This window comes from Onychostoma macrolepis, chromosome 07, assembly GCF_012432095.1.
Source record: "Onychostoma macrolepis isolate SWU-2019 chromosome 07, ASM1243209v1, whole genome shotgun sequence".
NCBI lineage: Eukaryota > Metazoa > Chordata > Actinopteri > Cypriniformes > Cyprinidae > Onychostoma > Onychostoma macrolepis.
In genome coordinates, this window is record NC_081161.1 from 3983385 (window position 1) to 3998188 (window position 14804).

At 34.8% G+C, this 14804-nt stretch overlaps 1 protein-coding gene across 3 annotated transcripts in view; it reads right to left on the bottom strand.

Annotated features, from left to right (window-relative positions):
• lrp4 (low density lipoprotein receptor-related protein 4) overlaps window positions 1-14804 on the bottom strand; it is a 98327-nt gene that overhangs the window by 47370 nt on the left and 36153 nt on the right. For all 3 annotated transcript variants that reach the window (XM_058782235.1, XM_058782234.1, XM_058782236.1), the window contains exons 2-3: window positions 6731-6877; window positions 3541-3657 (exon numbers count right to left, since the gene is read on the bottom strand). In XM_058782235.1, the coding sequence (XP_058638218.1) occupies window positions 3541-3657; window positions 6731-6877 (264 nt within the window). The remainder of the gene's footprint in view (window positions 1-3540; window positions 3658-6730; window positions 6878-14804) is intronic.

Below are 14804 nucleotides of genomic sequence, written 5' to 3' on the forward strand. Positions count from 1 at the left end.
GAGACGAGCCTCAAGAGTACAGCGCTGAGAAATATGGGTCAGATGCAAAGACTATTGTTGCTTCTGTTTTCTGCCTCACAGACAGACATGCTTTTGCTCTACAGCATTAAAATGTAACAATGGTAAGCACTGCAATGAAACAAATTCTTGGCTTCCATATCCATATACAACTTACACAAGACATTAATAGTAAGGTCCATATGGTGTTCCTTTAGTAAGGGATGCTAAAATGGGTTTTGAAGTGAAGGAGAAAAAAAGTGCTGTTGTTCTCCGGTCATTCTGATACAGAAAGTAGGGCTGTGCAATCAATCGAATTCTATTATCATGCGCATCTTGTCAGTAAAGCCTGTTCTGTGATTAGTAGTAAATCGCCATCACCTGCTTTCAGATGGAGTGGCATTTACTACACAGAGCCGTAGTTCACTGAGAATCTACGCAATATCGCGTTCATAATTGCAGATGAATCGTTTTTTCCCACCTTGTTAGACTTGCTGTGTTTCCTATCAAAAATGACTGGCTTCCAGAAAAAGCTTATAAATGTCTCGTTATGCTATATTATTACTAAATCTTGGATTTAATCTTTTTATCAACTTGTTTTCTTTTTGGACCTGACTGATTATAAGTGTCAGTGATCTGAGCTTATGCACCTCAGTTTTTGAATGAACATCGACAAAATTTCCACAAATAATGCTTTTTTTTTTCACTCAAAAACATGCACAAGCTCAAATCAATGAGCCCTACAAACAATCAGCTCCAAAAAGAAACAAAACCTGTGCTAATTGGAAGAAAACAAGTTGCCAAAAATATTTATCCATTATTTGGTGATAATACAGCATAATGAGAGATTTACAAGCAATGTTTTTGTAGGCCTGTCATTTTTGATCAGGAACACCAAATTAGATTTGAAATAAGGGTTTTCAGCACAGCACAAGAGTTAATAAAATAGAAAATGTACAACTCAGTCCAAACAGCAACCGCTGACTGGCACATATTCAAACATATTTATATATTAATAACAAATGCAAAATAAGGTTTTATGGCCAGTAACAAATAATTATGGTCAGTAAACTTTCCCAGTTTACCCATCATTGGCAGGCGTGACCCTGGCAAACACATTTAGACGTGTGACTCAAGCGTCTCTGTAGCTTATATTACTCATTTAGCTGGCTGGAGATGCTTTATTTATTTGAAGTCTATTGGATATTTAACTATATACGTTTTCATAACACTAATCCTCTAATTTGTGTGAACAAAGCAAGAAATGTAGGAGTCATTTTTGATCAAATCTGTGGTCTTATCCCACCTATAACCGTTGCCAGAGGGATCTGGAAACTGTTCCCTAAGCTTTTATTTAATTCAGACTAGATTACTGTAATGCACTTTTAGAAAAGAGAGAAAATAGACATATTTCTCTTTTGTGGACCTCTCTTTCCTGTAAGGTCAACAAAAACCACACTGTTGTCCAGTCTAACACTTGATCAGAACAATTGCCTCTAGGTCTGCAACTAACGATTATTTTAATAATCGATTAATCTGTGGATTATTTTTTCGATTAATCGATGAATCGGATAAAAAAATAAAAGCATTCATTTCCAACCCTTTATTCAAAAACAGAACTAAAATCTTTAGAAAGTGCACAAACATGTTGCTCCTTGAACATCCCTGAGCTGTTATAATAATAATAATAATAAAATAAAATAAAAATGGACTAACACAAAAAACATACACATGTATGCTTTACATCTGCCAAATATATAAAATATTAAAATTAAATAATTTAACAACACTGCGTCGTTAGCGTTGGTATTGTATCAGACACTTGCATTTAACATTATATGAAAATCAAGCTCAAATGGAGTTAATAATGTTTTTGACCAGAGAATGACGGAGATGGAGTGTTTTGTCTGTCGTTAGAACGGCTGTAACTGTTATCTGAAGCAGCAAGTGCATTATGCTTTCATCAACTTTTACAGGTTATATAACTTTGACTGTAGCTATATGAGCGCTTAGTTTTTTCTTGTTGTTTAATACACTTGGCCAAAATCTCAAATTAAGCGCTTATGCACATAATGCACAGGATATTTAAAACGTATATAGACGGCAAATAACTAATTCTTCTCCACTCTTCAAACACACAAAAACATTATCCTTTACTGACATAGTGTTTGAGTAAAGAAAACGCTGTACTATTCAAACACCAATTATTTATTCACCCTTGCATTGCGAAAAAGCAGAGATCTCATCTTCTCCAGGCTGTGCGCGGCGCGTCAATCTGAACGGAGGCGGGGTGAAGTTACGAGGTCTCGCTGAGAGCTCGATGATCCAATGGCGTTACGAAGTTTTACTGACAAGTTATTTTAATGCTTATCATTGGTTTACTACTTTTAAAACTCTCTGATTTAAAATAATAAAAACGAATTATAAGCGACTCAAGTTTGGATAATTTTTCACAGCACCTGACTGGGCTAGGTATGGCAACTGCCATACTCTGCCATACGCAAACGCCGCCCTGCTCCCACACCTTGATGACTTGGGTCGCACGGATTTCTACCTCCGCTCGTTTTTTTTTTTTTTTTATTTATGAGGCGCCAAACTCTGCTAGCATCCGTGCGCGAGAGAGACCGAGTGTGTTCACTCCGCTAACTAAAGTTTTTTTTTTTTTTTTTTAAATAATCAAACGTCTCCGCGTCGCGCGACACAACGAATCGATTATGAAATTCGTTGCCAACGCTTTTAGTAATCGATTTTTATCGATTTAATCGATTCGTTGTTGCAGCCCTAATTGCCTCTATAGTTCACCCAAAAATGGCAATTCTGCCATCATTTACTCACCCTCAAGTTTTTCCAAACCTGAATGAGTTTCTTTCTTCTGTTGAGCACAAAAGATATTTTGAAGAATGTTGGTAACCAAACAGTTGCCTGTAGCTATTCACTTCCATAGTATGGAAAAAATAAAATTACAATGGAAGTCAATGGGTACCAGCAACTGTTTGATCAAAATATCTTTGTGTTTGAGGGCGAGTAAATGACAAAATTTCCATTTTTTTTTTCCTTTAAGGGTACATTAATACACAGCACTTACTAACGACTGCACAACCACCTGGATTTGAGATACTTGCTTGCATCTCCTGCTTGCTCTTGTCAGAGTTGCAATCAATAGTGACCATCTCTGTGCTTCAAAACAACGCGAAAGGTATCATAAAATAAATATAGAATAATTATTTTATGATAGCACTGCTGCTGTCATGCACTCATGAATGCACACAGGAGAGCGACTCCCGAGGTCAAGATTTTCACTAAATAATATATAACACTTTGGTTTGTTTTTCACCAAACCTTATCGTATCACTAGAATATACAGCATGAGTCTTAAAAATCATTTGAAAAGATGGTCACTATCTGCTGCGCTTCTATGGACAAGAACAAGATTTTCAAATGTACTCCTTTTGTGACTAAATAATAACTGAATTTCCTTTTTTTCCTGTGTTTTCTTAAAGTTTTTTGTCTTTAAACTATAACACAAATACTAAATGTACTCACGACAGTCTTGTTCATCGGAGTCATCCTCACAGTCGTTGTCTCCATCGCATAACCACGAGCGCCGGATGCATTTTCCATTATCGCAGTGAAAGTCTAATGGTGAGCATGTGGGCAATACTGAAGAAATGGAGGAAAGTAAAACCAATTAACCAGTTAAATATAAGACAAATAACTTCAACTTTGACATTTTGAATGATAAATAAATCTGGTTAATAACAACAATTATTATTAAAAATAGTAGTGTCGTAATTCTTTGATAAACATAATACACAAAACAATATAATGAACATATAGTGTATTCATTGTACTGCACATTTTGTCTAAAATTGTTATATATATCGTAACTGCTATGAGAAAGCAGTATACATGATATACCAGTGTTATTGTTTACTAAAACTATTAAAAATTGCAATAAAAATAAAACAAAATATAAATATTATACAAAAGATTTAAACAAAAGATAAATTGAACAAAAACAAAAAATCAGTTAACTGAAATAGAATAAGTTCAAATTCAAGTACTACAAAAACTGAAATAAAAATAAAAATCTATATAGAAATAGCACCCAATTACTAAAATATGCAGGTGGATGTGGAGTTATTGCAATTGGCAAATTATCGTTTATTTTTTATGCCCTCTTGTCAATCTCTTCTTGTCCATCAAATTTGATCTAATTTCTGGCAGACCTCCAACATCTCATACAATGTAGAGCGAATGAAAATAAATGTCAAATATATTTCTATTTTTAAATAAACTGATTGGTGAGAAATATTAAGCAATATTAGGCAGCTAGAATATACTTCAGAATATACATAAATGCAAAGTTTTAACTTGATTGCATGCTAACTGCAATTAAATGAAAATGTATTAGTTTAAGCATATATTAAATATGCAATTAACTGAACTTTAGTGCTTTTTATGACCCAACTATGTAGGACTTTGTGCAATTTGATAATGAAAACAGCCATCAAGGTATTTTTTTAATGAATTGTAAGAGAACGTAATCTATGTGAACCGATTTAAGTACATACAGTGTGTATTTAATGGTGTCTGTCTGTGAGTGTATGCATATGTGTGTATAAGATAACCAGTATAGCGTGTATGTATATGCTTCTATTGAAGTGTTATGTTGTGCATGTCTGTGTGTGTTTTGTGTAGTGAGCTCTTCAGTGTTGCTCCTCATTAGGAATCTATGGTAGCTTAGAGGAAGAATCCCCTCCTGAGTCTTTCTGTGTTTTCAGGCTACGGCAGAGTTTGCCTGACAGCAGCATTGAGAACAGGACATTGTTAGGGTGGCGAAGGTCCTTAATGATCTTCCTGGTGCTTGTTCTGCACCTCCTGGAGAAAAGTGTCTTCTGTATGGCCCTGTAGAGGTGGATATGCTCAGCTGAGCCCAGCACCCTCCGCAGGGTCATACAGTCCCGTCAGGTGCCGTTTGTGAGGCAAAAAAAAAGATGCTTTCAATTGTGCCGCTGTAGTCAGAGGCATCCTGAAGCTCCTGATACACAGCCAGGAAATTCCTGAGCGAGCCCCTTTTTTCCACGGTGTGAATGCAGGTGAACAATACGTTGCGAACAAGAAGAGCGCTTACTTGTACTGAATGTGCACTTGTAGTGTACTTCAAATGATAAAAGTATATACATATTAAAAAACTTTATTTGCAGATTACATATTATTATTGAACTAAAAGGCAGCTTAAGTGTTAACAAACATGAAAGTGTCTCTCCTCAAGTCACTTAAGTACACTTTTAAAAAGTGCACTTTGTAATAATGTCAAAGTTTTACTTTAAAATACATTTTTAATCAATGTATTTTAAAAGTACTGAATTGCAACTTCATTACAAATGTGCAATTTCAATTTTTTTTTAGAAATGTCATTAAGTATATTGTAGTTTACTATAAATGCTTGTCAGTACATTCAGCAGTACTTATGACCATATTTCAAATACAATAGAAATATGAAATGTACTGAAGTCTTACTTAAGTGGGTCAAAAGAACTCAGCTAACTGTATTAAGTAATAAATTTAAACTATAATAAATTTTCATTTAATTCAAATTAACATGCAAATAAGCATCCAAAACTTTGTATTTTTTTTTACTTTGCTTGATTTTATTTTACTTTTTTTACAGTGCACTAAAGCGTCTAAGTATGCTAAAATGTATTTCACAAGAATTGTATAAACATGCTTGACAAAGCTGCACTGCAATTGAATTATGTAGGTCAGTTAGTCCGACTTCACCCAAAAAAATTACAATTTCAGTCAGGCTAAAGCATTTACATGACATTTTATGAAGACAAATGATGGCTTTAGTCTGACTGAAATCGACTTTTAAAGTGCATGTAAATGCACTGTGTGATGTACAATCAATTTCAATTGATTGCAGATAAATTCTCACTTCATCCAGCGCTCTTTGTTCTCTTAAAAAAAAAAAAGAAATCACGTTACTGCGTTATTGAGTGTGAAACCACTACAGACTCTACAGCACTTGAGAGAGATTTCCGAATGTTTCAATTGCAAAGCATTTTGCGAACCCCTTTGACAATGGAAAATGCATTTGAAGTGTGCTCAATACTACAACAACTGAACAAAGGATACTCCAGCATACATATAAACGTACACTACCATTAAAATAACTTTTGTAGATAAGGGTTTCAGCCGAGGACTGAATAACAATTTTACCTCAGAGCAAACGGTCTTAGAACGAATAAATGTGACCCTGGACCACAAAACCAGTCTTAAGTCGCACAGGTACAGTATATTTGTAGCAATAGCCAAAAATACATTGTATGGGTCAAAATTATCCGATTTTCTTTCATGCCAAAAACCATCAGGATATGAAGTAAAGATCATGTTCCATGAAGATATTCTGTAAATCTCCTACCGTAAATATATAAAAACTTTTTGATTTTGATTAGTAATTTGCATTGCTAAGGACTTCATTTGGACAACTTTAAAAGGCGATATTCTCAATATCTTGATTTTTTTGCACCCTCAGATTCCAGATTTTCAAATAATTGTCTCTCAGCCAAATATTGTCCTATCATAACAAACCATACATCAGTGGAAAGCTTATTCAGCTTTCAGATGATGTATAAATCCCAATTACGTAAAAATTGACTGGTTTTGTGGTCCAGTGTCACATATGATGTAATTGCATTCTCGTGAAGGAGTGTGTTAAGAGACTCACTGCAGCCGTCTTCATCGCTGTGATCGCCGCAGTCATTGTCACCATCGCACTGCCACTGCGCCGGGATGCACGTGCACTCGCCAAACGCACTGACCGCACATGTGAAGTGATTTCTTCCACATGAGCATTCGGCGGCACCTAAAACACCTACAAAACACGCATAAACATAAGTCAGCTATTACAAGTTTTCTGAAAAGCTGTGCTTCAATATGCAAATGAAATGTTTTGTTGGTCCCACTTTATATTAGGTGGCCTTAACTACTATGTACTTACATCAAAAAATAAGTGCAATGTACTTATTGTATTGCAAAAACACTTTTGCTGCTGTTGAGGAGGGATATGGATCAGGTGAGGGAGAGATTTGGTGGTATGGGTAGGTTTAAGAGTGGGTTTAGGTGTGAGGGATGGGTCAACAGTGTAATTATAAATGTAACTGCAGAAATTTATTACAGATGTAATTACATGCAGTTTGTTTGTGGTTTTTTTAAATATAAGTACAATGGAAAAACATTTATGTACACAATAAGTGCATTGTATCAAATGATGAATTTAAAATGCAAGTACATAGTAGTTAAGGCCACCTAATAAAAAGTGAGACCGTTTTGTCTAACTAATACGCACTAATTTGCATACATTTCCAAAACAAAAATCTGAACAGAATGAAAAATTTCATTTCATTTCATTGCAATTGACATGCAATTAAGTGTTCAAAACATTATACTTTCTCTTTGCTAAATTTAATTCAACTTTTTAAAAGTTAAGAATTACAAACTTTTTAAGTTTTCTAAAATGTTCATTAAATATGCAAATGATTGTTGAACAAACATGCTCTAATCTGCAAAAATTTCCAGAATGGAAATCTGAACATTGCATAAAACCAGGTTCAAAATTGATGTTTCATTTTCCTTACATATTAGATTTAAAGGTTTTACTTTTTTGAGAATAAAACGTTGATATATGAACAAACGCCTCAGTAAAAACCTTCAGAATATATGGGAATAAAACTGAAATTTGGTGCATTTAAGTGCTGCTGAAGTGAAACAAAAACTGATTTGGAGAAAATGGCGCTTAAAATATGTAGTTATTAAAATCTACAGACAGAAAGAGAGAAAGTGCCTGTCTCTCACTTCCCAGCTGTCAGTCTGGGATCTGAAGTTCAAGAAAAAGTCACTAGCCACAAGCAGCAGATTATTATACGCTTCTAATGACTGATTGCATGTTTCTATCAAGAGAAATGCAAAGAATGTTTGGGAGAATCACCACTGGCTTACATTCCCAAAATCACACGGGGCAAATTATTAAACAAATAAAGATGACCCTTGACAAGATAAACACATTAAACTCAATACTAGCTCATCCAGCTTGTTCCAATCAAAATTACTTCTCACCACTAACTAGTGTTAAATTTCAACCCCTGCAATTTCTTCTGAACTCAATAATTCAAGGAAGCGGAAAAGTCTATTAATAACTATTCCAGCCCACCTCCTTTCTTTCAAGTATGGGCTTCATCATGTATGTTGCATGAGAACGACTTGATGTACTTGGCTTAACTTCAGATCATTTGCATCTATTTGTTCCTCTCATATCATGAGCAGCCCTGGATAGGATTGAAGAGAGCGACCGAGTGAAAAGCGAGGAAGACTGGAGTTGGCGCTCAGCATCACATGGTTTTGTGCTCCTTTTTGGCAAGCTGGAATAATTACAGCCCTTCTCTTGCGGGAGATCAAGTTATATATGCCATGTTTAGTCACTAAATGGAGCAAGACGCTCATCATGTATGCTTTAAAGACTTGCCATTTCTGTTTCAAAGTCAAAAACACTGTTAGCCTTCATATCATTGAAACAGGCCAAACAATGACCGAGATAAAAACGTAATATAAATTTATTATACATAGTCCCAAAACATATTCGGGCACTTTTTTGGCATATTTTAAAAGATAGCTGAAGCAGGCTTTAAAAATACATTTATTAGGTTGTATTTGTCAGATAAACAAAAGCACAACATAAGCCAACTAAAATTGCTGGACAGACCTGTAGAAATGTCATTTTTCACGAAGCAGACTTTAAACTGCAGCAAAAGTTTAAAGTAAAAAAAATATTATAAAACATTTAAATGTATTGATTTAGAAATGTAAATGTATTTATCAGAAGCTTTTATCCTAACATTATACATTTATCAGCATTACGACAGGCCAGCACTGTTCGAAATTTAGACAAAACACATTCTACAATAAATCAGTTTAAATGCAATAAAATTAATACTTAAAGTATGCCTTAACTGCCCAAATATATTTGGAGGATATTGTTTTTCAGATACATAGTAATTCATTTCTATGTATAATTCAGAAATTCCATGCTTTTTAATTCATTCGTTACACTATTGCTTTACTTCAATAGGTTTTTAAATGTTTTTTTTTCCATAAATTAACAATTCTGTACTTAATCAAGGCAAGCAACATGTGCCAAAGTCGTCCACATCCACCAATCTAGAGTCATAGTATTGCAGTAATAATTATGGTTTAAACTATATTCTGCATTCTAAAAACAAATGGTTCAACAAAAATGAATAAAAACTAAAAATTGAAAACCAACAGTTTGCATCAATCTTTTTAGTTATTACAACTTTAATGAAATTATGTTAAACTAAATAACTAATGAGTTAAAGAAACTTAATTTGTAGCAAAAACACAAATGTTTAAGCTTCATTTAAAATCACATTATTTTTACACCTACTGGCACATTACTTAATTGCGCTCATATTTGCTTTTGTAATAAATTTGTTATTGATGGCCAGTATGTGTCATATGTCCTATATGATTTGCCTTAAGCGTAATCATTTTTTCCTAAAAAAAAAAAAAAATCACATACCCATTTAAGAAATAATCAATATCGGTAAAATTTACAAAGTATTGGCATTGTACTGAATTAAAAAGGTTTGGCATCCCTATTAATTCAATTTTAAAATAAACTATTTAGTTGTTCCAACATACTTGCGAATAAATAGGGATCCACCGATACTAAATTTCTCCACTGACAATGACTGCCGATTATTTAGAATGATATCTGTCGATAATGATATTTTAATGATTTGGTTTTCATAAGGGAAAATAATAATAAAATCTCTCCCAGCTAATGCTGTAAACAATAGAAAGCCTTTGTTCCATTACTATTAGAGGTTAAAATTAGAACAGAGCAGGTAAATTAGTAATATTCAACTGCTATTTAATTTATGATATATTAATCACACTAAAATAATAACTGAAAAGTTTGTTCAACTCAATTGCACATAATTTTCATTTCGGATTTATTCAAATATGCATATATAATTAACAGTAAACAAGTGCCCTCTAGTGTTTCTTATATAGGTAACTAACGAACTGTGAACGCTGGTTAACTTTCCTGAGGTAAATGCAATGTTATGTGACACTTCATTCACAGGCTGTTTTACTGGCATCTTTCCGTGGTTGAAAAGCGGATTGAGCAATTATATGAAACATGATACATTTCGGTAAGTTGTGTATCTTTCAACATACCTTCTGATGTTCAATCATGTTTATTTCACGCTAGAACTTGCCTTGAATCCGCAATCTGAGATCATACTAAATGCTTGTGTACGCATGAAAGCAGAACGCTGCGATGCAGATTAAGACACAGATTGGAAAGATATGACTAGCATTGATGGAGATTGTGTTATGGTAGTGTTTAGTATCCAGTAGCACCGTCGTAAATTAGTGAAGGTGGCATATAAATGAGGATGCCAGGGTGGAAACAGAAAGGAATCAAGTTGTGCTAAAGGTGAACCCACATATTCATCTCCTAAAGTCATTTACTCATTTCCTTATTTTTGCTCAAAGCAGATAAATACAGCAAAGCTTTAGATACCAATTAAGTCCGACCACTTACACAATAAAAGAGCAGCAGATTTGTCTGTACTTGAATTATCCCAAACATCATCTTTTCATTTTCCAGCTTTCCATCTCCATTCCACCCTTCCATTTTCTGAAAACCCCTCACATCTGGAATCTCTCCTCTTCCCCCCTGTGGCTACGCTTGCTCTCCGTTACAGACATTGGCAACAAAAAATGCCAATACCTCACTGTGTGTGCATGTGCAACTGCCGTTCTCTCTAATTTCTATCCCGTGAAATTACCCCTCAACCACAAAGATATATCAACATGTCTTTCCAGAAAGCTGTCAGACTTTCGAGCTTAACCCCTCCAACGCAGAATGAAGACGCAGCTGCGGCCGTATCGACGGGAGCCGCTCTTTCAGCAGCGAAAGAAAGGATTTACATCTAAAAAGTCCTTCAAGACTTATGAAAGGTTTGCTTACAAGAGCTCAGCAGTGCTGCAAGTTGGTTACCTGATCTATTCATCGCTTTATAAATGGAACAGAGTTTAATCACTGAATTGTTTTTTTTTATATTTCGCTCATTTCAATAGAGCAACAATTTCAATGAAAGTTATGCAAAGTGACTGGATGCTAGGGCTGAACAATCTAATTGTGATTTTTTTTTTTTTTTACCAATATTGCGTTTGCAATTTGATATGCAATTATTTTTTAAAGCTCTTTATGTTTTGTATTGTTCAAGCAATAAATCATTGTATAGTATGACCAACACAATATTAGATAGATTAAACAAATGTTCTTTTCTGTAAGCCAGGCCTATATGTTACGATGAAATTAGGTGATGCATGAATTGATATGAATGACATTTTTATTTAACAACTACAATCATAGTAGCATATTGACTGATTTGTTGAACTTCCAGCCTTGTAAGCATGTAGGCTAATAATTATTATGACAACAAAGCACTGACAAATAAGCCTGGTGTAAACATTAATATGAAAGTTAGTAACAAATCACACAAACTAAAGTAGATTGCAGAAATATAAAAACAAATCTGCTGCTTTACCACACTATTTATGTAATTCAAAGTCACTGTAATATTATTATATGTAACATTTTTTAAAAATTGTCTGTTAACTTATATATATCTCTCTCTCGCTCTCTATGGGTCGAAGCCTTCAGTAATGAAATGCGAAGCAACACTGTTACTCCACGTGTAGTGTGCCAGGTTTTCACAACAAAACCCGCCCAATTGCTACTCAAAACTAGCCCAATCACGTTTTGAGGGGGGTCCACCAGTAAAAAATTGCATTCCGGGGGGTAAAATACGTTTTTTGGAGGGGTTCCCCTGGTAAGATTTGCACTCCAGGGGCTAAAAAAAAAAAAATCACGGTTTAGGAGGTAAACCGTGGACCTGGCAACACTGTAGCGTGCCAATTTGACGCTTCCTCTGGAGACTGCTTAGATGTGTTCGACTTGAAGCAGCGCTGATAGACCGATTGGTGTTTGTCATCATGTTAAATAAAACCATAAAAAGGCATTTTCTTTACTTGGGATTACACACACACACACACACACACACGTATTTATATTTGTATTTAACTTCATGTTTATTTTAGCTAGTCAAGGTAACATTTCTTTTTTTATTGTTTAGATTAAGTACTAAAAAATAAAACTTAATTATAAACTACAAAATAAAAATGAATTCAAAAAACTTTCCAAATTTACAAAATTATAATAGAATATAACAGTACCAGTCTCTTAAACTAAATTAGTGTAGTGAATCAAGATTGGCCTTCAAATAAGCCGTGACATGGCGAAGTACTGGTGAACTAAGAGCTATTATTTGATAAATAATTAACTAATTAAGTTGATGATATCTTGATTAATCTGGGGGAAAAAAAGAGCCAACTGATAGGCTTCAGGATCCCGAGACCCAACACTGGACACGTGTTTTGGAAAATGGATGGAAAAAGACAAATGTTTTCCTTCAGACAAATGTGCAAATTGAAGAATGAGAAACAAATATAAACCAGTGACAAGATAATAAAAGAAAACAAAAGCACAATTTCTTTATTTATTTTCATTTATTTAGACGTAAATAAATTAAACTTCCCCTTTTGGCTGAACTGAGAAGGATATGCACAATGTTTGGTAAAAGATAACCTGAACTGTTTTGTAGAATGGCTTTGGGCTCACTACGTTTAAAATATCTGCTCGACAACTGTAACATAAGCCCTTTTTTAAAGACCCTAGAGAAAAATGGAAAGAGACATTTGTCTGCGATTTAAAACAAGGGTATCCTATTGCAGATGCCAAGTGTGGCTTTGAATGACGGAGGTACAGTAAAGGGGAAGTGATTATGATGTATTTAGAGGGTTAAAAAAAAAAAAGGACTGGAAAAGAAAAAGTGAGGGCTTGTCATTGAGTGTCGGTTCTTTTCCATCACAGTCAGCCATTTTTAATGAACTTGGCTGTTGTAGCCTGCATTTGAGGCAGGGCTGAGAGTCAGTGGGCTGAAGGAATGGGACGGGGAAGTTTAACGGTGGCATGAACATAAAAAAGAGAGAGAAAAGAAGTTCAACTGCAGCATTAGCAGCCTCGACTCAAACAGCACAACCACAGTTTGAATCTGAAGCATGCAGATTTGAATGCAAGTTATTGTAAAAGAGAGGTTAAGCAGAATAAATGATTGGAGAAGTCCAGCATACGTCATTAGAGAGAAGTCTGATGCATTATGAACAAAGTCAATAAATAAATAAAGTAATAAATATGCATGGATGAATGGTTCACAACAAGACCAAATGCATTTAGGACAGATTTCACGCCAACCCTCAGGTCATCCAAAACGCATGAGTTTGTTTCTTCATCAGATTTGGAGAAATGTAGCATTGCATAATTTGCTCAGCAGTGGATCCTCTGCAGTGAGTGAATGGGTGCCGTCAGAATGATAAAAACATCACAATAATCCACACCACTCCAGTCCATCAATTAATGTCTTGAAAAGCCAAAAGCTACATGTTTGTAAGAAATCAAGATGTTTATTGAATATTGCTTTCTCCAGTGAAAAAATTGTATGGTCTGAATCAGGAGAGAAATCTGCACAGATCAAGCACAGTTTACAAGCAAAAACAGCTCTAAACAAATGTGTGTGTGTATTTTGATGTGAGAGACAACAGGAGATGACTTTCACTGGAGGAAGCATTATGATGGACTCACATTTTGGCCAGAAGTGACAATTTAAAGTTAAAAACATCTAAATGATGGATTTGTTTCTTACAAACACATAGCTATTGGCTTTTCAAGACATTTATTGATGGACTGGAGTGGTGTGGATTATTGTGGTGTTTTTATCAGCTGTTTGGACTCTCATTCTGACGGCACCCATTCACTGCAGAGCATCCATTGGTGAGCAAGTGATGCAATGCTACATTTCTCCAAATCTGATGAAGAAACAAACTCATCTACATCTTGTTGGATGGCCTGAGGCGGATAAATTCTCCAGCATGGCACTTTACCTGTTTTTGTACAAATGTGTGCATTTGATCCTAGCTGATAAAAATGATCAAATCTTTTTATTGTGCACCATTTGCTTCTCTCACTTTAATTCCCGCTGTATTTGTGCCAAATAAGAAATCCTCTGGTGTGTTCAGACACAACAAGAATTTGCTTACAAAAAAGACTGTCATACTGTGAAGTTGTATCTGTTCACACAAAACCACAGAATTTTTGGCAGATGGAGAGAAACTGTCATTGTTCTTCCAAAAAGATTTCTTCAACATCACACCAAACCCCTCACAGGAACAGTCTCTTTTGCAAAAGAGTCTGTTTTGGCTGCATTGGAACAGTATGTACTGTGAAAAGCACTATAGAAAAGAAATTGGACTAAAATTCACAGCAGTCAATAGTGACTCAGATTCAGTCTCAGTTTGGAAGAGAAATCTGTAATCTTGGATCATTGTACAGCAGCTGAGGTGATTTGTGTAACTTGTGTAAAACCACCATGAGCAAGGGTAAATTTAAGACATTTGCATTCATTTGTTATGCAAAATTAGTAGCGTCACTATTAAGGGAGACTTGGGTAAGCAGAGCCACATACTTAAGTTGCCCTCCAGGCAAGGGTAAAGGAGACGATTGAAATGAGACTAATATGACTAATTGCTAATTTCAGACTCTATTAACTAATAAGAATGTAGGAAACATACACTAAAAAAAAAAAAAAATC